The 25,408-nt window shown below is 44.9% G+C and overlaps 9 protein-coding genes across 9 annotated transcripts; 6 read left to right on the forward strand and 3 right to left on the reverse strand.

Annotated features, from left to right (window-relative positions):
- Positions 1–1,222: 1,222 nt before the first annotated feature.
- On the forward strand, positions 1,223–2,335 carry AOL_s00076g159 (uncharacterized protein; the record flags this gene model as incomplete). The annotated part of the gene is made up of 8 exons (XM_011122712.1): positions 1,223–1,225; positions 1,302–1,320; positions 1,406–1,428; positions 1,496–1,514; positions 1,589–1,612; positions 1,669–1,768; positions 1,840–2,199; positions 2,266–2,335. The coding sequence occupies 8 exons, from the start codon at positions 1,223–1,225 to the stop codon at positions 2,333–2,335; spliced, it is 618 nt and encodes a 205-aa protein (XP_011121014.1).
- Positions 2,336–2,568: 233 nt separating this feature from the next.
- On the reverse strand, positions 2,569–5,514 carry AOL_s00076g160 (uncharacterized protein; the record flags this gene model as incomplete). Its single annotated transcript, XM_011122713.1, has 5 exons — positions 2,569–3,232; positions 3,289–4,434; positions 4,494–5,190; positions 5,244–5,271; positions 5,341–5,514. 5 exons carry the CDS (start codon positions 5,512–5,514, stop codon positions 2,569–2,571), a joined length of 2,709 nt encoding a protein of 902 aa, XP_011121015.1.
- Positions 5,515–7,532: 2,018 nt separating this feature from the next.
- Positions 7,533–9,271, forward strand: AOL_s00076g161 (uncharacterized protein; the record flags this gene model as incomplete). The annotated part of the gene is made up of 3 exons (XM_011122714.1): positions 7,533–8,010; positions 8,115–8,689; positions 8,831–9,271. The coding sequence occupies 3 exons, from the start codon at positions 7,533–7,535 to the stop codon at positions 9,269–9,271; spliced, it is 1,494 nt and encodes a 497-aa protein (XP_011121016.1).
- A 51-nt stretch (positions 9,272–9,322) lies between these two features.
- On the forward strand, positions 9,323–11,584 carry AOL_s00076g162 (uncharacterized protein; the record flags this gene model as incomplete). The annotated part of the gene is made up of 4 exons (XM_011122715.1): positions 9,323–10,097; positions 10,169–10,520; positions 10,585–11,401; positions 11,480–11,584. The coding sequence occupies 4 exons, from the start codon at positions 9,323–9,325 to the stop codon at positions 11,582–11,584; spliced, it is 2,049 nt and encodes a 682-aa protein (XP_011121017.1).
- Positions 11,585–12,515: 931 nt separating this feature from the next.
- On the forward strand, positions 12,516–13,989 carry AOL_s00076g163 (uncharacterized protein; the record flags this gene model as incomplete). The annotated part of the gene is made up of 4 exons (XM_011122716.1): positions 12,516–12,671; positions 12,756–13,074; positions 13,148–13,321; positions 13,379–13,989. 4 exons carry the CDS (start codon positions 12,516–12,518, stop codon positions 13,987–13,989), a joined length of 1,260 nt encoding a protein of 419 aa, XP_011121018.1.
- A 963-nt stretch (positions 13,990–14,952) lies between these two features.
- On the forward strand, positions 14,953–16,600 carry AOL_s00076g164 (uncharacterized protein; the record flags this gene model as incomplete). The annotated part of the gene is made up of 3 exons (XM_011122717.1): positions 14,953–15,086; positions 15,164–16,221; positions 16,284–16,600. 3 exons carry the CDS (start codon positions 14,953–14,955, stop codon positions 16,598–16,600), a joined length of 1,509 nt encoding a protein of 502 aa, XP_011121019.1.
- Positions 16,601–17,549: 949 nt separating this feature from the next.
- AOL_s00076g165 (uncharacterized protein) lies at positions 17,550–18,094 on the forward strand (the record flags this gene model as incomplete). The annotated part of the gene is made up of 4 exons (XM_011122718.1): positions 17,550–17,564; positions 17,692–17,797; positions 17,876–17,922; positions 18,017–18,094. The coding sequence occupies 4 exons, from the start codon at positions 17,550–17,552 to the stop codon at positions 18,092–18,094; spliced, it is 246 nt and encodes an 81-aa protein (XP_011121020.1).
- A 950-nt stretch (positions 18,095–19,044) lies between these two features.
- On the reverse strand, positions 19,045–20,734 carry AOL_s00076g166 (uncharacterized protein; the record flags this gene model as incomplete). Its single annotated transcript, XM_011122719.1, has 4 exons — positions 19,045–19,488; positions 19,570–19,949; positions 20,012–20,489; positions 20,573–20,734. 4 exons carry the CDS (start codon positions 20,732–20,734, stop codon positions 19,045–19,047), a joined length of 1,464 nt encoding a protein of 487 aa, XP_011121021.1.
- Positions 20,735–21,988: 1,254 nt separating this feature from the next.
- AOL_s00076g167 (uncharacterized protein) lies at positions 21,989–25,357 on the reverse strand (the record flags this gene model as incomplete). The annotated part of the gene is made up of 7 exons (XM_011122720.1): positions 21,989–22,857; positions 22,918–23,103; positions 23,156–23,251; positions 23,313–24,501; positions 24,753–24,785; positions 25,006–25,184; positions 25,309–25,357. The coding sequence occupies 7 exons, from the start codon at positions 25,355–25,357 to the stop codon at positions 21,989–21,991; spliced, it is 2,601 nt and encodes an 866-aa protein (XP_011121022.1).
- Between the last annotated feature and the right edge of the window lie 51 nt (positions 25,358–25,408).

Here is a 25,408-nt window from a genome sequence, read left to right on the forward strand (position 1 = left end):
GGCGTCCTTTCATTCAGCAGCATCTGACCTTCGTTTCGAAAACTGCTGCTCATTATTATTACTACGTTACATGACAGATCGCCTATTGCAACCGTTTATTATCGGCGGTCTACAACCAATCGAATATTCTTGATACACTGTCCTGTATCCTTATACACTCTTGAATCCACTTAGTTAATTAATCAATCCATTGCGGGGACTCGATGCATCTATTCTGATACATCAATCCCGGGCAAAATGACCAAACATATTAATAATAATAGCACTATAAACCTTTCAAACTGTATCATCATACTACGGTGCAATATGTACAAGGCAAGTCATTACTCGCGCGTCAAATCCAACCAAGACAAGGTCCTCCACAGGATTCAGTCCCTGAAAATGACACTAGCCTCGAAGCCAAAAGATAGTGTAAGATGCAACTGACACCAAGTAATTTATATCTACACTAAAAAAAAACATTACTTTGTCCACGGTCCTGTTTTGATTAATCAATTCTGGAGATTGGGCCTACAGATCCAGAGCTCACGGTATCTGCCAACAACATTTTACTTGATAGCCCCAGCTCTTCGGGGACAATATTAAGATATCGTGATTATCGATATTCGCTCACTTGGGCAGTTTGGCTCAGAGACTTATATTCACTCAACCACACCATGGCCCCTGGATTAGAAAACTAGGCTCTGAAGACCCTGTAGATCGAGTGTGCGGCACTGCACTGCCCCATGTATATATGCATATGCATAGCTAAGTAGTCGCAGTCATAGTTACATCTACTATGCCAGAGGGAACGGTTTATTAATACCGCATTAATACTGTTTTTCCGTTATAGTGCGGTATTGCAGTTTTCAATACGGGTTCGAATAGTGTTAGAGGAGGAGCTTTCCTAATAATTCGGATTCGGACGGTATTGAAAAATTCAAAACACTAAGTACTTTTCTAGCAGGGTAGCTAATAGGTTGACAAGTTGTTGGAATGTTGGTGGCTAGTGAGGCACGTGACTGTGGCAGTTAAGCTCTCATGCGCCACATCCTGTCCAACACCACTTCCAACATGCTTAGTACGACATCCCAAACGACGCGCAATTCTATCGACCTTTCTCAAGCTTCACCATTCTCGCCATCATCCATCACCCCATCGCCATACCCGTCGATATACCCCGCCGTGTTGTCGGAACTTATTTGGAATACCATATTAGAGCGATAGATCAAATTGATTCAAGATGGTGAGCTTCACCTTGACTTCAGATTGGAGAGCTTTCGAAGCTGGTGGGTGGTGCTAACTAGTTGGTGGGCATGTAGTCGAATCCGTTCACGCTTAGTACGTACATACTCGTTCACCAAACCGATACATGGGAGTCTTTTGTACTGCTTCGGATAGCTTGCTAATAGTAGTTTCTGGTCAGATGGTGGTGCTTGTTTGGCGATGGTAGGTCTTTCTTCAGTACCCCTCCGTGTCCGTTTGTTGGAATGTCATTTCTAACTTGGTGATATAGGCTGGGAAGGACTGCGTAGGTGAGGGGCAATTTTATAACAATCTACCGCGATACTTACGACACCATCACTGACATATACACGAACTATGATAGCCATTGCATGCGATCTGAGACTAGGTCCGCTACCACGAACCATCTGCCTTACTAGACCAGTCATGCTAACCCACTAGCAGGTCAACAAGCTCTCACACTCTCCAACAACTTCCCCAAGATCTTCAACTATGGCGATGTATTCCTGGGTCTAACAGGTCTCGCAACCGATGTCCAAACAATGTCCGTAATAACTACGCTTCCCGTTGATTGATCCATGGGCTCCAATACTCAAGCGGTGAAACCCAATCTAGGCACTCCCTCTTTCGCTACAAAGTAAACCTCTACCGTCTTCGAGAAGAACGCGAAATCGAACCGGAAACAATGGCAAATCTTGTCTCCTCGTCTCTTTACGAACGCCGTTTCGGTCCATACTTCGTCTCACCTGTCGTTGCTGGTATTAACCAGCGTACGGGCAAACCATTTATCTGTGGGTTTGATTCGATCGGGTGTATCGACTTCGCCAAGGACTTTATTGTGAGCGGTACGGCGAGTGATCAGTTGTTCGGTGTGGCCGAAGGTTTGTGGGAACCGGATCTGGAGCCTGAAGATCTATTCGAGACTGTCAGTCAGACTTTGTTGAATTCTTTGGATAGAGATGCGCTGGCTGGTTGGTACGTTCTATTGAGGTTATATCCCGGTTTAAACATTTGAAACTTGCTAATCTCTCGGTATTGTAGGGGTGCACACGTTTATATAATCACCAAGGACAAAGTTACGAAGAGATTATTACGAACTAGACAGGATTAAGATAGCCATATTGTCACTACATAAGACGAGGGCAGAGTTAATATAGCCCGCTGTTAGCTAGCATGAATTGGAATGAGATGAAAACCACTTATTCATCCTTAGTATTCTACACTATATTAAACAGCAAAATAAATGGCTATCGAACTTTTGCCCATATATTGTACAAGTAAAACCATTCCAATAACTCCGTCTAGAGATCGTACAGCTCGCCAATCCAAGGTAAAACCTCAGACTCATTTCATCTCAACGTCTTCATCTTCGTCCTCAGATGCTACTTCTTCCTCATTGTTATCAATGTCGGCAACCCCCTCTTCTTCACTATCGTCGTCATGGATTCCGTTAACCTGTCCCTTGCCAACCAAAGCCCTTGCCACCTTCTTATCATCGACAAAGGCCGCCTCTTCCATCTGATTTAAAGTGTACTCCACAATGTAGCTCTCTCCAACCAAATCCGAAACCCTTCCGTAATGTCGCTCTGTGTACCTCTCCATGGCTTCCATGATATCCTTAATAATCATAGTTTCCCCCTTCCTCTTCTTTTGTCCTTCTCCTTCCTCTTCTGTCTTCTTCCTTGTCGGGACTTTCAAATCTACAAATTTCTCGGCAGGAAACGAGCGTAATAGTACCGATAGTACCCTTTGTGCAACATTAGAAGTCCTCGAGTTTGTATTCCAGTCACGGATTCTGCAAAGGAGTAGGTATAGATGGTAGTCTTTCAGGTTTGCCAATACTTCATCAACAGATTTAAGACCGATGATTGAATCTTTCTCTGCGTCAGGAGAATTGATTACCGCTGTAAAGAGATTGAGAAGTTTGTAAGGATAGTTGAGTTCCAATGCCAGTATGATAGCAGACTTATAGTCCTTAGCTTGGATGTAGTTTGCCAGTTTTTGTTCCCTATCACACCGTTAGCATTCTGAGTTTGAAGCTCGATCCAACCGAGAAGCACTTACTGTTCAACTTTCCTCTCCTCCTCTTTCTGTCTTTCCTCTCTGGTCTCCTCGCTCACATCCTTCCAAAAGCTGACAACCGAATCTCCACCACCCGTCACAATAATACTCTCGTCCCGACTTCCGGCTAAGGCCCAGACTTTATCTTCATGACCATCTAATGTGGTCACGCATTCTCCAGTTCTTGCCTCCCAGATCTTAACAAGACCTTCACCGCCAGCGCTTGCGACTTGTAATCCGTTATTCAGCCACATCGCTTTCAATACGATCCCCGCGTGTCCTTCAAACGTCTTTAGGCAACTGTAATCCGCTAAATTCCACAGTCGGACAGTTTTATCACCACTAGCAGAGAGCAAAAGCCTCCCCGCCCCTTCTCCGCCTACGGTGCTCGCAGTAACATGCGAAGGCCCAAATCTTACCGACCAAACACCTCTCCTGTGGCCTTTACAGATACCAACTGTTTCACCAGTTTCCGCAGACCACACTTTGATCGTTCGATCCTGCGATGCTGTCGCAAAGAGTTTGTCGTCAGAGGAGATATCGATGAAATTTATGTCTTTGTCGTGGGCTTTTCGCGTGAATAAAGCTTTCGAAGATTTAATGATAACATTATTTTGCCCTTCTGGAGCCTTTGGCACCTCCCAGCGTTTGATTGTCGAATCTTTGGAACCTGTGATTAGGAATTTCGGTGGTGTGGGGAATGACGACGATTCATTTGGTTCCGAACGAGATAGAGCTACCGCGCCAAGGGATTCGGTGTGTCCGACGAATCTGGCGTAGCATGTGAACCTTTCATGTTGGAGAGGATTTTCGGGGTCGATTTTCCATAGTCTAGCCTCGTTGTCCTTTCCGCCACTAAGAAGCCAGTTGCCGGTTGAATCCCGGTCTAGGCAGATTGCGATATCAGAGTGACCTTTTAGAACGCCGATATCACCGAAGGATCCTTCATTTGGCGATAATATTCTGATGTCTTCGCTGTTTGTGGCTAACGCGATAAGAGAGTCGTTTGAGGTTAGGTATTGAAGATCGATAATTTCGTCATGGTGACCTGATATCCGTCGGGCGATTGGGAGATTTGGGGCTAAAGAGCGAACCAGGAGGGTTTGGTCGTTATGGACCGATATTATCGAATTGGTTTTCTTCGAGTATCTAGTTTCTGGCTGTTAGTCTTGGTATCATCGATATCTTTGGATTGGGCAGGAACGTACATCACATCCACAATTTCATCCTCCTGATCAGTCTTCGCCATTGGAATAGACTTTCCTGTACTCGAGCTCCATAGTCTTATCGAACCCTTGTCACCAGCAGTATACACCACCTGTGAATTGTCGCCTTCGCTCTGGCCAACCTTAGCGCCGGGTGCCAGCAGCCCCACAGTCTCTAGGGTCTCGATAACAGGAACTTGACCCCTAGCTGACCAATCCTTCGTTTCCCAGATGATAAAGACAGCATCTCTACCACCACTAACAAGTATTTTCCCATCTACACTCCAATCCAACCCTCTCACCACACTATTATGACCTTCCAAGGTCTTCACCATCTTCCTAGTACTTAAATCCCAGATAATAATTTTCGTATCATCGGCTCCGGAGGCAAGCCTCCATTTCTTAGCATTCCTGTCCGGAGGTGCGAAGAAAGAAAGCGCCGAAATAACACCACCATGCCCTCGTAGATTGTGTGTGACGAAACCACCCTTGATATCCCAAACTTTGACAAGACCATCGGAACCGCCAGTAGCAAATAAAGTTCCCGTTGGATCGATTGCTGATGTAATGACAGGTGCATCATGGGCCTTTACGGCACGGGCAAGGGTCGCAGTTATGCCGGTGGGTGTGACTGTGAGAGTGTATATCCGCATCGTGAAGGACTTCGAACAAGTGATTAGGTGAGAGGCATTGGGAGTAACTAGAATCAATATTAGTACATTTATCCGATTTCGATCACATAAAATCACATACTAGCTAGTGTAGATATCATTTCTGTATCCTATTTGAACCAGTTAGTCAAGTCATCCTCCCATAACTAGTAGATGACAAGGAATTTTATAGAACGTACTCCTTCAACCCTCGCCAGCTCCTGACCAGTCTCCATATCCGTAAGGATGACATCTTCATCCAATGTGCTAACAAGTATTCGACCATCACCGGACAAAGCGCACTTCCCTCCAGTGTAAAACGACTGGAGGACCTTAACCTGTTTGAATGCTGTTTTTAAAAGTGGTGGCGCCATGGTGGATTAATTTTGTCCCGGAAAGCTATGTATTATACAACCGCACTATGGAAGTAGCGAATATCCGAAGTTTATCACCGGGATGATACGTCCATGCGTGGGGTCCTCGTGGCTGATAGTCGTCGATATGTTTCGAATTCGCGAAGAAAAATAATTTTGCAGGGAAGCTTGTCGCAAAGGTTTGGTTTCGGCTGGTCTTGGCATTCTGGAGCAGCGGCTTATGTAATCCTGTTCTATATAACAAACGCCCCAGACCCCTGTCGCTGGTTCAAGCTAGCCAGAACCCAAAATACAACAGTCCGGAACACAACAGCAGCATAATGGCCACACGAACAAATGCAATGGAAGAATCCCAATCCAATCCACTAGGGCTATCACAAAGCCGAATTCGGGCCCTCGAATCGAAATATCTGGAAAATCTCGACAAGTCGGTTTATACATCACCGACGGAAGAGTATTCATCAAATCTTCCAGCACAGCGCAGCCTTAGCGGTCCAAGATTTATCCCTCCCACAATTGGCAGAGTCGCTGTTCTAGAGGATCGGATTGCCCGCCTCCGAGTAGCTCTGCATTTTAAGAAAAACGAACGCCAAATTAAAAACATAAAAGCTTCTATTAAAGATTTAGAGCAGAAAGGGACTGCAGCTCTATTATACCAAGATGGCGTCCCGACATCCCTGACGGGTCAATTCGATATGTCAAAAGGACCAATCTGGGCAAATTTAGGAGGCAGAATCGAAAATTCTTATAAATAAAATAATTATTTAAACCACCCTTGAAAAAGTTACAAGGCAGTCATCAGACATACTTGAGTCTCTAGATACCTGATGGGGTTTTCAAAATTCGGTGTATATATATATATATATCATCTCCATTTTGCGAAAGGTTCCGTGGAAGCTGGCTCGCGAGACGAAAGCACAATGGTACCACCCATAATTCTTCCATGGACACGGATCGGTTCTTTTATCATATTACTCTTGCAAGTTTGATTTACCACGATTAACTTAGTATAAGTATTTAAGTTAGTTTCTAAGTCATATTTCTGGCTCGCACGTGCACGATACATAAACCTAAAGTGTCAAGACCACTAAGTAAGCTTTGATAACGCCATGGTTGCCAGCGAGATAACCCAGCTAGCAGTATTTTACATAGATGTTATATATTATGAGGCCGTGAGAAATACTTGCGCAAGCTATGGCATTCTCCCATACCAATTTCCTTTCTATTTTCTACATGAGACTTATATAAGACGTTTTTGCCGAATTCTGATCGGAATATTTGATTGGTATGGCGCCCATGCAGTCTTATGTGTAGAGTTACATCTCTTAAACTTATATATAAATAAATGAAGTCGAGATCTATGCATGACGTCTAGTTATAACGTTGGGAATAATCCCAACATTATGCAACGTGCATTAGTCATCGTGTGACCGATAATATAAACGAATTTCAGGCAACTTATAATCAAGGCTGGAAAACTTTGGGTTCTTTCCCAAACAGAGGAGAACATTATGTAAGTAGCTGTGGTCTAGGGGTCGCATCTTGAAAGTAGCTGCATTGTTTAGCCAATTAGAATCACGATATCGTGAATCACGGCTAGAACCGTTGACCACCAAGGCCTTCAACTGGGGTTCTCGGCCTGTCCCGTTAGTCATTTCGAATTTGCCAGCGAAGGCCCCAGACTACAGCGAAGAAATCAAAATCCTGAGAATCCATAAAATAATATTCTAGATTTATAAAACAATAATCAATGCCTTCCGCAGGACTCAAGCCGATTTGCAAATTTGCAATCAGTCGCAGTTTCCTTAATAGTTACGGCGAATCACATTTAACTTCATCTACTAGGCTTATTATTTCCTCGTGGACATCTTTTGATGGCGCTTGAAGCGAGATCTTAAATTTATATTATAAAACTTAACACAGCTAACTAGCGAAACTATAGCCCTCTTTTTGGTGCCACCCCTCTTTCAGATACTTAGCCAGCTTCTGATAGGTCTGACAGCTTTCACCTTCCAAACATGAACTTTGTCACCACTGGAAATAGTTCTCCACAGTCTATCCCTGAATGTGGCAAATGCGAAGAGCATCCGGGAGTGTTTTCATGCAGTTGTGGAGAATATTTCTGTGGAATATGCACCCCAAAACACCTAGGACGAAATCCGGATCACCGTCGAAAACCCGACAAAAAATACCAGAAATTTTGGGAGGGCGTAACAAATGTTCTTTGGGGTGACGATGATAGTAGAAATTCGGATACGTTTAAACTGGATGAAAAAGCAAAATGGTTCGGATTAGTTACGAAAGAATCTTATATCAGCAAAGTTTCTTCCAGGCCTGGGTACGAGACAAGCAAAGTTTCTATTATTGTAGAAACCCCAAGATTGGGAGAGCTGCTCCAAAACTCGGCTTTCAAAGATGAAAACAATCCGAGAGGCTTACTGTTTCCAAGTATTACTTCATTCATCGGGTTGACTGGCGCAGGAAAATCTGTTTTAAGTATGTACGAAATACCTTTGAGCATGCATTCCGCAGCTGGATTCGCGACCGGTGAGTTTGTATCAACCCTCAAGGATCGAGCTAATGACACACTCTTAATTTAGTCAGTTCTATGATCCGACATTCTGACGAAAATAAATTCTTCAATTGTCCGATTCCTAGTGCAAAGTCTGGTGAAGACGCTCTAGTCTCTACGACCGGAGAGGTCAACCTCTACCCCGAACCTTCTAGTTTCGGCACAAGGAATCCCATCTTTTTTGCAGATTGCGAGGGATTGAACGGATCATCTAACCCTGTTGCCTCTAAATATCAAACCGACTGGGCTCAATACGGCCAAAAATACCGGATTCGGCTGCCCCTCGACCGTCGAGGTGTTGTTGAAAAGATATATCCTCGATTCTTATACATCTTTAGCGATGTTGTATGCTACGTTACCAAAGACCCTAAGTCTTGTACCGATACTACCATCCGACTTCTGGAATGGAGCTCCATAGGTGCTCAAAATACAATTAATCAGTACACCCTTCCGGCTCTTATCATCATCATCAATCAGTCAACTTTACATATGGATGACGAGCGTTGGATATCCGATGATCCAGATCGCATAACGGAGCGCTTCTTTTCTGCAAATGAGAACGAGATTGCAGGAAACAATACACTAACGGAGTTTGCATCAAAGGTAATTGCATCGATACGTGTACATCGATACTGCTGAATCATTTTCATACTTGATCTGTATTGTCCTTCTCAATCACCGACCGAATGCTGACGCACCCTTAATATTGCAATTCTAATTGACTATGCACATATTGTGCTATAGTATGGTGATACAACAATCCTAGATATCCTTAAACGAAGCTATTCAAGCGTTCAGGTTCACTACATCCCCTATCAACAGAGAGATTACTCAGAAGTAGATATCCTTCACAAAAAAACGAAAGTGCTTCTCGAGCGCATCAAGTCGGATACCGCTCGTGTGCAAAACAATAGAGCGGGATCATTAACTCGCTTTGACAGCAGGCAACTGCCTTTTCTTACTGATCTCGCATTTAAACATCTTGCAGCCGGTAACACTGAGCCGTTCGATTTCGGGCAGTGCCGCCGGTATGCAGGAACTCTGGAAACCTTGGATTCAAATCTTGAAGAATACCTTTCTCACTGTTTTAAGTCCAACATTCGGTTAGGCCTCGGGGCATGCGTCTCGGCACTAGGGTCTGCCATATTTGTAAATGCCTCCGCCACGAAGAGTGAAGGCAAGTAATATATATGATATTTTGTCTTCTTGATTAGCAAGCCCGCATAACTAATCGCAATGATAGATACAATATTGATCCTACCGCTGATATTCAACGCCAAAATCCGGGAAGCTTGCCAGAAAGCCATGGATTCCTTTCGCGAAAAGAACGCTATCTGTGCTTATATCGACGATTATTCAGGCGCCAGATGCGTAAATACCAAGGCTGGCCACGCAAAAGGTCATCAGACCCAAACTGGAGCTTTTATGAGATCAGGCCCCTACCAAGAAGAAGAGTGCAGCATCAATACAGAATTTTTCATGTCTTCAATCGAAGATTACATCAAATCCTTAATCCAAAAGTTCACCGCCGAAGCACCCGCAGATCAAGGACTCTGGAGGAAGCTTGCTGCAGAAGAACATCGCAAAAATATTCGACGATTGAGACTTGAGGGTGCCTATCCGAAACAAGGACGCGCTGAGAGAGACGACCCCTTTACTAAAACTTCTGTTTGCTACGGCTGCCTTTTCCGCCACTCCGAATACTTACTCCCCTGTGGGCATACCGTTTGTGAGACATGCATTAGGTCAAATAGCGAAATCAACGACCAGATGAAGTATACTGGGAAACATAGACTTGGTGGGTGCGTGATCTGTGGTACCTCAATAGGGTCGCAATGGCCATACGAAGTGAGACTTCGCCCCCTGCTCTCTGGTCTCCGAATTCTTTCTCTCGATGGAGGAGGCGTCCGTAATATAGTTCAGTTGATCACGCTACGAAGACTTGAATCTTTGATTGGTCTTGACTTGCCAATTGGACACTTCTTCGATTTGATAGTTGGGACAGGTACAGGTTAGTGAACACTCTCAACCTAAAAAAAAAGGTCTAAACGTACCCTCCCTAACATAGCAAGCTGGGACTAGGCGGAGTCATCGCTCTCGGCCTCGGAGTCCAAAACCGTTCTGCGAAGAGCTTCGTCAATGGATTTAAGAATATCTGTGAAGCCGGATTCGCGGGCAAACATTATAATAAGAGCAATATAATGAGCTTTCTCAGTTGGATTTCGATGAGATCTATTTATTTCACAGATAATCTTGAGAATGCACTCGAAAAACATTTCCAGAGAAGGGTGGACGGGAAAGTCTTTGGACTCCAGAACCATTGTCGAGTGGCCGTAACAACAACAGTGGAACCGTCAAGTGTCGGGTTGATATGCAACTATAAACGGGGTGGAATAGGAAAATACTTGAACTCAGATCTATACCTTTCACATGCGTTCGTAGCTCGTTTCCCTATATTTTATCGGGTGGTTCCTACTAACCCACCTATCTACTGGCAGCGCAAGATGCACATCTGCGGCCCCGCCGTATTTCCTTCCTAAACAGCACGGAAGTCTTTGTCGCGATGGCGGCCTTAAAGAGGGTAACCCAATTCGACTCGCTGTCGTAGAGTCGAAAAGCATCTGGGGTCAGAACTCGAGTTATGATGTGCTTGTATCCGTGGGGCCCGGCGTGGCCTCCAAACCCCAAGATAGTTTCATATATAAAAGACTCAAGGACAAAAAATGGGCAAGGGATCTCATTGATAGCTTCTTGCGAGATATGAATGGAGAGGAAGAATGGGCCAAGTTTAGAGAATCTACCGAAGAACACATCATTGGAAGATCGTCGAGACTTAACATCTACTTTTCTCAAGAAGTTGAGCCCGGTTTCGATGATGTTTCGATGATGGAGGAAATGGAATCTGAGGCACAAAGGTACACAGCCTTCGAAAAACCAAACCACGGATCTTCGTTTGCTCCCATTAACGGTATACCCCGTATAGATGTTCTCGATACACTTGCAGACAGGCTCCGAGCAACTTTGTTCTTTCTCGAGGTCGATTCGATCGATACATCGGATGTGTTTCTCATCATTATAAAGGGGGTTATTCGATGTAGACTCGGGCCTGGAGATTCAGAATACAGCAAATTGCTGGATATGGTTTCTTCTTTCAGAGTCGAGCAAGAAATCCTTCATAAAATCCCTTCTCCCCAGGAATATTTTGGTTTAAAAATTCAGTTTTCCCATGAGTCCATTGAAGAAGCCATTCGCATTGATGTTAACTTTGGGAAAGAACACTGGGTAGCCATTAGCGGTTGTCCAATTACAATCAAGGTACGTTAATAGCAGCATTCTCAGTATCAGCAAGACTGTTTATATTATAAGTTTATTTTTTTTGACGCATACCTCTAGAAAATAATGGAAGAATGGGACCACATCGGAGCGCAAGATGACACCGGTACGCAGACCCCGCGAACAGATGACGCTAGCGAATCGGGGTTTGATGGACCTCCTTGATTATACTACCTTCAGAGTGTCGTGTGCGAGAATAAAATTCTCTTCTAGTATAATGAAATACAGTTCGTCAAAAGTTTTCACATATGTTGGGAGATAAAACTACGGCAACAAAAAAGCACAGTTTGATTTCATGTTGTGTTTTAATTATTTCTGTACCTACAACTTGAAATTCTATCAATGAAGGTTGGATCGTCTTAATTTTAATCCGGGTATCAATTGGTCTCACTATAAGCCCAAGAGTAGCTTCAAATCCAGCCCAAGAGCAACCAGGCAAAATTCTAATACATGCATGCAAGGTTAGAACAATTCAAATATGTCTGTGAATCGGTATATAGCCACCCACATACAGTTCTTACCAGTTAGAATATAGTATATTAGATGTCTGTCGAGCTCCTTTCTCATGGCCGCTCGAGTACTATTAGAATGACTAAACTGCAACCCAATGCAATTTTCAAGTACTATACTCTATTAGCTAATATTTGCACACTTGTGACCAGCTGGCGTCTGGGAACGAGACTAACATTTGCCTAAAGTAATGGTAGCCGGGTGACATGTCGTGAAATGTGTTGAAAGTGTGTGATTCTGGTCCCAAGAATCACGTGATGGACATAAACTTCCGTTTTCAGAAGCTGCAAGGGAACGAGCCAGGGAGTGTTCAGTAGGCGGATTCCTAGCTTCGGCACCTTATCGAGCTGGAGCTACCATGATGTCGCGTGTGTCCGGCGCAGGCAGCCGAAGGAAACCGCATTCCAGCTGTATTTAAGCTCCAATTCTGTTCTAAGGGGGAATTCCAATTTTTACCTGGATCTATCCTCACTTCTCTCAATCGTATAGATCTCTAATCGAATCGAATCGAATCGAATCAATCTTGCATCCTGCATAAGAACAAACAATAAGAAAACCCCGGATTTTTCGCGAGCAAACAATAGACATGGATGCCGAAGCCAAACACTTGCTATCTCTTGGCGCGATAAGAGGGAGATCAAAGAAGGTCTGGGAAGCAGCTGAGGCTGGAAAGCTTACTCATTTCGATTACCATGAGGAACGAATGGAAGAGGTTGCAGAGTTCGTAACCTCTGTTATTGAGGTATAGATATCTTTTCCCCCAATTAACTACTTTAATAATGATGAGTTGGCTTTGTTAATGTTTCCGTATTGTGTCGTTGCGTAGCGAGACTTTGGACCAGATAGATACCACGCTATCCCACCACATGGCCGCTGGCAGCATTTCGAGGTCGGAGGTGTACCCCGCGTTACAAAGCTCGTTGAGCAATGGAAGGGAGAAGGATGCGACGAAAAGGAAATCTGCCGTCGATTAATCGATCTTTTCTTCGTTTCCGTTCTCTTGGATGCCGGCGCTGGAGACGTTTGGCGATACATTGAACCTGGTACTGGAAACAAGTATGAACGAAGCGAGGGTATCGCGGTTGCCAGTTTGTACATGTTCAATGAACTTGGGTTTACGGAGGGAAAGATCCCGAGAGTTGACGGTATTTACCAGAGCGCCTTCCTAGTGAACCTTTCAGGTTGTTGGTGCTAATGGGGCTTACGTACGTGTTACAGGACATGGGCTGGAGAACCTGAAGGTCGAGACTCTTGCTAAGGGATGCCAAGTTTCTGAGACAAATCAAATGCTTGGTGTCGATTCTCGAACCGGTCTTCTAAATAGCTTGGGGAAATCACTTCTTCAGTTCCCAGATGTCTTCGGAGCCGAAGGCAGACCTGGGAATCTCGTTGGTACGGACTCATTCCTACAATCGAAACTAGGCCTCGAATTAACATCAAATATACTAGACTACCTCCTCGCCGGCGAACCTAAGGAACTCGATGTTCTCAAACTCTGGGACGTCCTTCAAGCCACTCTTATCCCTAGTTGGCCCAAAGACCGCACAAATGTCAATGGCCATGCCATTGGTGATGCCTGGCCATTGAGCACCCTAGGAAACGCGGGTACCACAGCTGCAATCCAACCATTCCACAAACTCACACAATGGCTCACATACTCTCTAATGGTTCCATTCACCCGAATCCTCAACAAAACTTGGGTTAACGCTGAATCACTCACCGGTCTTCCCGAATACCGCAACGGCGGTCTCTTCGTCGACTATGGTGTTCTCACGCTTAAAAAGGAATCACTCGAGAGAGGTCTCAAGGCTTCTAATGATAACCTACCAGTCTTTGAGGGAAGCGACGATGTTATTGTCGAATGGAGGGCTTTGACGTTGGGATTATTGGACGCTTTGTACGCCATGGTCGCTCCTAGGATTGATACCACGCCTCCATTGAATATGGCACAGGTTTTGGAGGCTGGAACTTGGAAGTCTGGGAGAGAGATTGCGGCTAAGAAGAGACCCGAGACGAAGTCCAGTCCTATTGTGCTTCGAAGCGATGGCACTTTATTTTAATCTGTCTCATTAGGTTGATTATTGATATTAGAGAGCCGTGAGATCATACTTTCACGGAGCCGATATAAGATCAGCCTTTAGCGGTTAGATATTCTACACTTAATTGAAGACATGGTCCCCAATCATATGATTGAGGATAATATTCAGGTTTAGGACTACACTTAGCGTATCTCAGAGTAAACCTACAAACCAGAACATAACTTCTCACAGAGCTATTAGGAAATATGCAAAAGTGAAATTTGATGAGCCCAGAGAATATGCCTACGCACCCTAAGACCGTAGAGAAGCAAGGAGGAAAAATACCCTTAGTATCATAGGAGATGATCAGGAGCAAATTCTACGACTTGGAGACGAAGTTTTTGCCCTTGTCCACATGGTGGTCTGAACAATTGAGCCAGATCTTATAATTCAGTAAAAACATGAATGTTAACTTCTTCAAGAACTGCTAGAAGATAACAAAAAGAGACGCCACTACTAGATTTGAGAGCATATTAGCACCATTGATATACTAATAAAATCATTTTAATCTTGTAAACGGAATGTTTTTGTAGTGTGGCAGGACCAGGTCGTTTCATTATGGGCTGGTAGTCTAGTTAGTAGTAATGATAATGTGTTGCATAGTTGGATGTTCGTTGTAGATCACAAATCTACACAGCCACATTATGGCGCATCAAAAGGATAATGTGGCTGAGCGCTCGGCACCGGCCAGGATCCTGTCGCGGGGTATATTCCTCAGCAGCTATGGCAGTGGACGTGTAATCCCACTATGAATCGACGTTAGGCCTCTGACAAATCCCCAAACCGCGTCACCAACAACATCTCCAAAAATCTCGTAGCTTCAGACGGTCCCTTAATCCCTCCGCATCACTTCATCTCCATCCCAAATTCATCCATTTACGTTTTCTTAGACAATCCAGTCGATAGTTGTAGCTTTACTCTAAACGGAGCTCGAAGATATACCGAATGGCAACTGTGGTGGTAAACGGTCCGAACCAGCGTCGGCTCAATGTCAAAGTCACACCAGGAACTGTCCTAAATGACGTTCTCAACCAAGCCTGTGATAGATTCGGACTGACGGCCGATAGCTTTACATTACGGTAACTATCATCGCTTCCAACTACTTCCTTGAGGAAGAGCTAGAGTTAGAGCTAGTTAGCTAACAGACCTGCCTTAGACATGGCAAAAACATCGTTGACTTAACACTACCATTCCGACTCTCACGATTAGGCCCCGGCGCTAAACTAGATCTCATCAGGCGCGAAGGAGGGAAAGCCGGTTCGGTTATTACGGTTGCCCTACAGTTTATCGATAACTCCATACCTCGCATGATCGAAAAGTTCCCTAGCTCGGCAACAATATGGGAAATCCTTAAGAAATTCGAAGACAACTCTGGTGGGAAGCTTATGCTGACCGAAAGAGCTGTCCCGGATGGAACCAAGCAGGGTGCTGGGAGATTGTACTATGAGATGCCAACGATCCATATCATCAACCGCGAACTAGCTTCTCTCGATGACCTGAAGAAATCGCTCGCTGCTCTAGGTTTTACATCTGGTACTGCGCTACTCAGGATCAAATTTACACAAACCACCATACCATTCGAAGAGGCAATCCTCCAATTCGCAGATTTGAATGCGAAGCCAGAAACAGCAGAAGGGTCTTCATCGGCAAGTGCTTCGACTTCAGCGCTCACGCCTGCCGAACCATCAGCTTCAGAACCAGTCTCTGAAAATCTTACACCAGAGTCATCCACACCGGCTACATCGACCCCACTGATTGACACAGAAACATACCCACTTCCAACTTTTCCAGACCAAATCGCACCTCCAGAAACATCAAACACCCAAATCGAACCCGTCCACCGCGAAAACACCGATGTCGGACCAAACAACCGCGAGCTTTCAGTCTTTAACCCCGGTAACTCTACCGTTCCGTCGGCTGCTGTCGTCAACATCGACGAAAAGGAGTACGATATGTCCATAAACCAAGCTAGACAGTATCAAGCCCAACTCAAAGCTGCTACAATCAACAAGCGACTGTTAACCGAAGCCCAGAAACAAAAACTTGCAGATGAAGAAAAGGCTCGACGTTTGGCGGTCGATAAAGTGGATATTCGCGTTAGGTTCCCAGAAGGCAGTATTATACAGAGTGTGTTCACACAAACTGATACTACGGACGACCTCTATGCTTTTGTGAAGGGTATTATGAGGAACCCCGGATCGGATTTCCATCTTGGTATGTTTCCCTTTTCCGTGTCGTCTACAGCTTTGTTCCGTTTTCTAACACCTTTTTTACAGCCCTTCCCGGACCAAAACAAGAACCCATTCCTGCAAGCGACAAGAGGATAATTGTTGACTTGGGAATAACACACGCAACGCTTCTGAATTTCTACTGGAAAGAGAGCGTCAGCGCTTCCATCAAGAAACAAGATCCACTTTCTGCGGAATACCGAGAGAAGGCACGTAAGTTGGAAGCTCCAAAGGAGCCAGACTCAATAATGGTTGATGATGAGACTCCGGCAAACCAAGCACGAAAAGGTAGCAGCAGTGGCGGTGGAGGTTCAGGATCAGGGGCTTCGAAGGTTCCCAAATGGCTAAAATTTGGGAAGAAGTAATATCATTATTCTCATTTTATCTGAAGACTCTGGGCGTTCATCATTTTTCTCACTTCTGTCAGCCATTGTATAGAAGTGGTGTTTAGCATTGATTCTACCTTTAGCTTTTTCCTGTTAATATCATTTTGTACTTTTACAGCCATGGATGAGGCATAGAATTTTATTTCATTTTTTTATCATTTTTACTTTATTTTATTTTCATACGTAACTTGCAGCTTGTCATTGGGAAATAATCTGATATTCTGGTATCAAAAGAATAGTGCAGAGGCCCATGCGCATACTCTCTGCACTAATTATTCCGGATGCATCACCGAGGCTGTGCATGTAAATAATTATATTCGTCGTCGCAAGGCCAGTCGCTTTCTTTCTCGTGTCAAAAGCTGAAGAGTTACGCAGCTCTTAACTGTCAACACGTAATCGCCATACCAAATCCGCAGCTTCTCCTTCTCAAAAAAGAACACACGTTTCAACAACTTGACTTCCATCAAACCCCCTCTCGAACTCAAGGCTGCAAAAACATCTCATGATTCTAGACCTTCTTTCCCTTAATAATCAATTATAAACTATCGCTTTGAATCCGTTTATCTGTCCTCTTCTTCTCCTGCTTTCGTCGTGTGAATCATTCCGCCACTCGACTCAGGGTATACAGCGGCTGGAGGTTGATCATACCACAAAAAGAACATTCAACGCAATCGTCACCAGTTTGGAGGTTTATATAAACTTACAATGGCGCCGACGGCATTGGATAGGTATTTACACTCATCCTCTTATTTGTACTTTTTAACTTTTCTATAGTAAAAGGTTATTATTATTTTTATTTTGTTTTTTATCTTTAAAAAAAGAAGAGAACTTCCTTTGAATTTTTGATTGGAAATTGATTTTTCTAACTATTTTGATAAACTGTGGGATGTCTCCATCCCGCGATACGCAATCAATCGAAAATAATAGAATGTTGAGCTCAAAGGTACGCCCAATCCTCCCCAATTGTGGGATATCTACAAGCATATACGCTTGAGAAATAGAAATACATTTCGTCCAAAAGAGAGAAAAAAGAAGGCAATGCAGTTGATTAACACCGAGTTATAATACAGAACGCAGTCCTGGCATTCGGCGGTATCGTCGCCCTTGCCACAGCATTTACGATCTTCGGCTCCGGTGACCAGCCCATTTTTCCAAAACCCGACGACCCGACTGGTGGTAAGTAACAATAATTGTCTAAAATACCTGCCTTTTTTTTTATGCGCGTAGATATACTAATCCACGGTGTTAATCCAGATCCATCAACATGGTCAATCGATCAATTGAGAAGATGGTTAGAACTTGTAAGTCCAGTCGTAAATATTATCACGATCCAATCATATAAGTTCTAGAGGACGAACCAGCTGACTTATTTGATTAACTTCTTTTTCAAAAAAGAGGAATCTCTATCCCTCGCCAACAGCTACAAGAGAAGAGTTACTAGAGAGGGTTAGGTTGAATATTCGGAGACCATGAAGCGTCGAATCAGAAATTCAATTATTATTTTCGCATTTCACTCGATCTTTTTTTGATTTATGATCACCAGGGGGGCGTTGTTTGGAAGGGATTACTGCATACACACACTACCACTAGCCTGAACTCCTTAGTACTGCTGAATACAATTCGTCGGCATATGCACTCCAAGGAAGAATCTAGTTACAATTAGCCTATTACTGTTTTACAACAGGCAATCTAAGCATGCATATACAGTAACTAGTCATGCCTCTATTTTTTTGTTTTTTTGGGGGGGTCATGTTTAAATTTCATGATCACACGAGCGCAAGCTGAAATCGGAGTGTTCGATCCTTTTAAGATAATTTCGCCTAATATCCGATACCCTTTTGTCGGAAGTACGTGTTTCCGTTCATGTACCCCGGAGTCGCCTTAGGTAGTTCTAGGTTAGGTAGTATCACAGTAACACCGAAATGACATGAAAATCCAACAAGTCAAACCATATATGCAGACTCTCAGGAGCTTGTTAGAAAGTAAAGACATTGTCGGTAATATATGATGATTGTGAAAGCTTCATAGAAGTATGGTATACGATATATATAATGATCTTAACAATTACTCAAATAATTATCGTTGTATACGGAAAAGGAATGTTGGTTTTGAATGTATTTGCTTGAATTCAATTCGCTATGTCAGGATGTCTTATACCCCCATCCCGCTATGCAATACCCGCCACTAGCTAGCTACCGCCCCTAATTATCTACAATTGTACAATCTTAACCATATCCATGAATGCCCTAAAGTATCTACACGAATCCATACCATCCCACCGCCTCCCACGTCCAGAACTTATGGCGTAAAAACAGTCCTGTCTACAACCAATCTATAGTCCCCCCATCTATTAGGTATATCAAACCCACAGAAAGTAAAAACGCCTCCGTCTCTAAAAAGAGTTCTCCTCCATCAATCTCCCTTTAACCAACCCTCTCCAAAACGCCTGCCCTCTCAAAAGCATCCACGAACATTCCCTGCAAAGCACACCAGTGAAACCAAACCCCTCCCATAACCGCCAAGTGCCAGATGTTGTGACTCCCTCCCACGAGATCGAACATTCCAGGGCTCCATCTTTCAGGTATTTGGTTGGCATAAATCATGGCGCCGATGAGGTATACGGCCAGTGACTTGAAGATTGGTAGGTAGAATCCAAGACACCAGGCTGCACCGCGGGTGTAGAGTAGTTGTGCCAGTGGGAGGAAACCTGAGGCTCCTAGGGAGACGTAGAAAGCGACTCGGAAGAATCGGTAGTCGGTTCTGTTGAATACTGGACGCCAAGGGAAGATTACGCCGATGGTGCCGAGGAGGACGGTGAAAGACATGTAAAGGGTGCGTGAGATGGGTTCGTTGTAAAAGGCGGTGTACTATTCACAACCTCTAATGTTAGCACGGCACAGCCTTATAAAACTAGTTCAGAGAACATGATATGAAGAAGAAAAACGAACCTCAGTTGTCAGAATACTGGATGCAACCAACAAACTAATGCCGGTATAATCCACGCAGGCAAATCTTTCCATGGTAGTAAGTTCGGCGATACTGCTCATGGTATGCCAAATGGTGCTACAAGCCAGAGCCTTTGCTGCTGCAATAAAGAACAAAGCGTTGATATATTTATCCGCAGTCGTATGAATCGAAAAGTTCGACGAGGCCGGGTATAAATAAAATGCCAGAGCTAGCACACCAAGGAAGCCCAGGAAGTGAGTCCAGATATTGCAGGTCTCGTTGTGAATGTGCGTGAACATAGATAGGACGCAGTCGAGCTTCTTCTCCGAGAAGCGATATCCAGAAAGAATGTGAGCGTTGACTTTCCATGGTGCTGGGAGATCTAGAAAATAAATAAAAAGTTAACATCAAAATCAAAATATACTTTGTTAGAATAGCCCTTACCGGTATATTGTAACAGCTTGCCCTCCCTAGCCTTAACAATAGCCTTCTCGATGCTCTCTGCCAGCTCACTAGCCCCCTCAACTGCCTTCTCAATCCTTTCCTTTGCCCTCAAAATCTTCCTATCCATACTAGCCTGCGCCCTCTGATCAAACTCCACCAACAGCTCGCTCAAAAACGCCAACCCAGCCTTCGCCTTATCATGGAAATCATTCTCCCAAACTCCCTTAGCAATCAATGCTTCATTATAACTCGCTTCCAAAATATCAACAATAAGTCGTGCTTTACGTCGGCCCCGGGCGACCATTTCATCCGATACACGACTACATTCTGAGCGAATGGTCGAAAGCGTAGTATAAGTCTTTTCGAGCTGGTGGTCGAATGTTTCGGTTCCTAGGGTACGATATTCGTCGATTGAGGCGTCTAGGTTTTTTTCGAAGCGGTCGAGACGGAATTCGAGGTCCGCTAGGAAGTCATCTAGCTGTATTACACATCGTAATCTTAGGTTAATTGCCTGTGGAATCGAAAGAATACGAAAAGGGAAGAGTGTGTAAAAAAAAGTACCATTTCCAAGAATTGTTCCTCATCCTCGGGAAGAGAGTAGTGGCGCAGACTATTGCCGAACGAGAGACGACGGATGCGGTTGACAGCCGTCTGTTGCCATGTCCCCGGATTCTCGAGGGCGGATGTAGTCGCCATGGCGTCGGAAGGGCCGTCTTTTTCCATAATTTGTTGAGGTTTCTATCTGGTGTGGATATCAAGCCAATGCAAGTAGTAGTAGCAGTAGCAGTGGTCGTAGGAAATAGGTAATTAGTGGGCAGCCGGTGGTAATAATGCTAATATTGTTGGGAAGGATAGAAATGCTGACAAGAGCAGAGCTGACAAGCAGGCAGGCGGGCCAAAGAAAAACAATTATAACTAGAAACTAGAAAAAGACAAAGGGAGTAACGATTAAACGGACTAAAGTCAAAAAAGGGTCAGAAGGTATAAAGGAGTGGAAAGTGAACCCTCTTTTTACATCATGTCGACGGTCCAAACAGCAGGTGAAAGCGAGAGTCAAGAGTCCAAACAGGAAAGAAAAACAAGATCCCTTAACGGAGGCCAGAAACTCTGCGTTTTGTTGGGTTTCATTGTCAATTTCGTTCGTTCAGCCCGGCTAAAACCCGGCCGCTTTGTCAGTTCAGGACAGGCCGAACGGCGGCGGAACAAAAAGATGTCATGGTCGATTCATTGGCTGCGGGGCCTTATATTAGATGGGGCTAATCAATCAAATCTCGGGCGGAATTCCGCCATCCCTTTGAACCCGTGAGGAATATTATAACATCCCTTCCCTTCTCTTCCTTCTCACCCTTATCGATTACTTAATATCCTGGGTGCACGCGGGATGTGCTGGTCGTGAATCGAAGGACAGGGCTTGGCGGCAAAAGGGAACCCCTCCTTTCATGTGAAAATATGTCAAGATGTCGCAGAATTGGCCCAGTTAAAAGACGCATCCATCGCCATGTGCGAGACAGGTGGTCAAGCATGTGGCATGTTTCTTTCCCATGGCATCTTTGTTCAGGGTCCATGATTTCACTAGCATTCTTGGCTTGGCCCATGCAGGAAGGCACACGCCCCTTTGTGAATTTGCGTTCCTATCGATAGCGTCAACGTTCCCACGTCTTTGCCTTCGATGAAGTATACCGACCGCTTTTAAGGAAAAGATTAACACACCAGGAGAAAACTCAAGAAGACGGAGGAAATAGAAGTAAAGTCAAATATAGTTCACATGAATTGTAGTAGGAAAATCCAAAGAAATCGTTACATGCATATGCGTTTTTCGTGCAAACATTAAGTCCTTGACATGAAATTCCGATGGAAAAGAAAAAGAAAAAGACCACAAAGCGTCACTGGGAAAGAAGTAGATATGAATGAAAAAGAACAAAAGGAAGACCTAATGTCAAGTGAGAAAAAAATGTCTTCATTCCCGGGCACGATTTCTTAATCCTCAATAGGCCTGTCGCTTAAGCTAACACCCTCAGGTCGGATATTCCTTCGTGGCTGATAACCCCGCGAAGCTCTCCTGAAGCCGCCGTCTTCAGCCTTTGGGGGTGGCTGATGCGGCAATTTGTTATCAGAGGGCGAGGCGTCGTCCTCAGGACTTTGCTCATAGCTTTCTGCGGTCTGAGCGAACCCTGGAGACGACTCTTGAGTTGCGAAGGCGGCCTGCTGAGGATCAATATCACCCAGGCCACCCGGGCCGCTAGTTGGAAGTCCAGGAACCTCAAGCGATTGTCGGTAGCGGGAAGAGACACTGGTTGTAGGGGACTGTGTCGGGTTGACTGGTATCCTAGGGAAATCGCCGCCTCTCGACGAATCGCGTCTATTGCGCGATGCTGTGGCTGGAGAGGAAGGCCTGCTTCGGGCGGCAATCACAGCTCGAGCTCTGGCTTGCTCGTTCACCTTGCGACTGGACTCATCTGTCGAGCTTGGAGCACGGTTTCTTCCCGCATTCAAAGAACGTTCACGCTTGAGTTCACCAAAAATCAATTCCTTATGAGATAGAAGGTCACGGAACAATCGCTGGGCGTGCTTGTCATGAAGAGTTACTATGCTCTCCACGCGGGGTCTCAGGATACATGGGGCGAATGCGGCACTGAGGTCAGTGTAGTACTGCTCCTCGGCGGATGTAAGTTCGATCAGTCTAGTAAAGTGAGAAACCAAAGCATCAAGAGTGGCAATGTTAGCGAGCAAGAGACCACCAAGGGTGTTTTGAATGACAGAAAGACGGGTTTGGTCGTCGCCCTCGCCGCCGTGAGTGTGATAGATGGTCTTGATAACATCGTAAACGCGGGAGGAAACCAAGGAATCTTGCTTCTAGTCAGTATATATAAAACTATTAGATCTTCATCAAAAAGCTATTGACTAACCGGGAAGCTCAAGAAGGTAAAGCTTTAAAGCGCTAGCAACAATAGGCATGTCATATTTCTCCAAGACATCCCTAGGAATTGCTTTTCCATTGTTGATCACGTTTCGAAGGTGGTGAGTAGCCTTCAATGGAACATCGACCGTCCAGATGCCACGTCGAGCTTCATCGGTTTCAAGATCGGGGTAATCTGTAGTATTCTTAGTAGTGGTTCAGAATGATGGGCTTGCGTAGGAACTTACGGTTGTCGAGATATTGAAGGATCGAGGTGACAATAAGAGGTACTCTCTTACGATCGCCCCTAGCCCTCAACTCTAAATCAACGCCATAGGTCTGGTCTATTCGTCCGGGTTATTAGCCATATAGACTCCTCTAATTTTGAGAGTAAATCATCCTTACCGCCGGCAGTGTTATAGTAGCTCTCATACGTAGTAACCCTGGGCAAAAAGGACCCAGTCCTGTAGGTATCAATCATAAACCTCAGATCTCCAGGCGGTTGAACGGTTTCCTGGAACAGCATCATGGTGTCGACGGTCGACTGTAGGGTAGGGATGACGTTCGAAACGGCGCCTGAGAAGTCAAGGATAACGGCCTTGATAGCCTTCAACCTATCTAGTTCGCACCTCTCCATGAACTTGAAGTGATCCATCATAGCTTCTTCAAGATTACAACGAATTAAATCAAGTTTTTGGACACCACCCTTGTACTTCTCATCTGCTTCGGCGGCTTCTCTCTTCAGTTTGTCGTATTGGGTCTCGCCAGGGCGAGGCTGGCTGAGATATCTATTGAACATGTCACTCAAGGCATTCCCAGGGCTCTCAGGGCTTAAATCATCGGCCTCCTCGACCGGTGCAAGCATGTTAGCCAAGGTTCCCTTTCTCTGCAAAGTCGGTGCTGGCGCTTTTCCAGCAAGTTCAAATGCCTTAGGCTTCCATTGATAGCTCATCTTGGATGAGTTAGCAAATGTGTTTCCCATGTTTCCAACTAATCTCAAGAAGCCATGGCCGATGAGATCCTGGCCAATCCTTTCAGCCGCACTGACGGTTGTGGCACCGAGATGCTTCTGAAGATGCTGGACAATCACATCTCCTGGAGTGCAGTTCTGATACGTTCCAAGGAGAGTAACTTTAACCTCATTCATCGGCAGGGTGTCCAAAGCAGCCGTAAGGATCTTCTTCAGCTGTGATGGTGCATAAAACATATCTCCGATTTCGTACGAATCTTCGTCATCTTCGACCTCTGCAACCTTGATTTCAGGGGCTGTCGGTGCGGTCGCAGAAGATGGGGATGTAACATCTTTTTCTCCATTTGCAGTGGGCTTAGCCTCTTTGGCCTTGTCAACCAAGCTCAAGCTCTGGAATCCCAATTCTTTCTCCTGGTCGTAGTCCTCCAGCAGTCTACATTTGTTGAAAAAGTTGTTTCGCAGCTTCTTTACATTTTCGGTCTGCTTATCGTGGTTTCGGATTTTGTTCTGTAAGTCATCGTGGGACATCTCCACACGTTGCTCGTGTGCCTCAGCCCATCTCGAGAAAGGTTCAATAACGAGCTTGCGAATGTTCTCTGCGACTTTTCTGTGACTTTCTCCGGCCTATAAGTTGTATATCAATTGCACCGACCGCGAAAACGTTTCGATCAACCGTCGCCGTCAGCCTAGATTCTTTTCATGTGGGTTTAAATTTTTTTTCCCTGGAGCTCTCAAATTTGGTGGTGTTGTCGCGAATTCAAAAACACCATGAATTCGACCACCAAGCTCAAGCTTGCGATAGAGCTCCAGAAAGCCAAATGCTGCAAGTGTGTCGCCATAATGGCTAGATTGAAATGTAGGATATCGCAACGTACCGAGTCCATTTCCTTTTTGATCCCCTCATATGCCTAAAAATAGAATATCATCAAATTGTCAGCCAGTCGGATCCACACCAGCAGCATATTCAGCCTCAGCTAGCTAGAAAAAGTCCAAAAAAGAACTGCCATAAAAAAAACCGCCCCTGCCAGCACAGCAAGCGTCCCACCAAGAAACCCCGAGATCCCCTGAGTAAGAAGCTGGACAAAAATTACGAATTCTATAAGCCGGATGGATTGAAGGGTGACGAACCTTCCTAGTGCTAGCTCCTTCATCCCTAGCGAAACCGTCCGGCCGCTCAGCAGCCGGCGCGATTCCTTTCAATTTATCGCCGTAGGCATCTTCAGCGTCGGCTCGTAGACGGGCAATAGTTATGACCTGCTGGTTCTCGACGACACCTTGTTGAAGTTTTGCGAAAAGCTTTCCGAGGCCTATATGTGCATTTTGAACGGACAAGGGTCGGTTGGACAACGGGTCAGCGGGATTTTTTGTGGACCAAACGGAGGAGAGACGGATCCACCGATAGATAGGAAATATAGGAAGGGCTGTGCGAACCTCCAGCATAGTCTGGCGACCAGAAGGATTCTGTGAAACCGGTTGGCATTGTGGGCGATGTCGAAGGGGAGCCCCTAAACGGTGTATGTTCTTTTTTGGT

The sequence above is a fragment of the Orbilia oligospora genome, assembly GCF_000225545.1.
Source record: "Orbilia oligospora ATCC 24927 unplaced genomic scaffold scaffold00076, whole genome shotgun sequence".
Taxonomy (NCBI): domain Eukaryota; kingdom Fungi; phylum Ascomycota; class Orbiliomycetes; order Orbiliales; family Orbiliaceae; genus Orbilia; species Orbilia oligospora.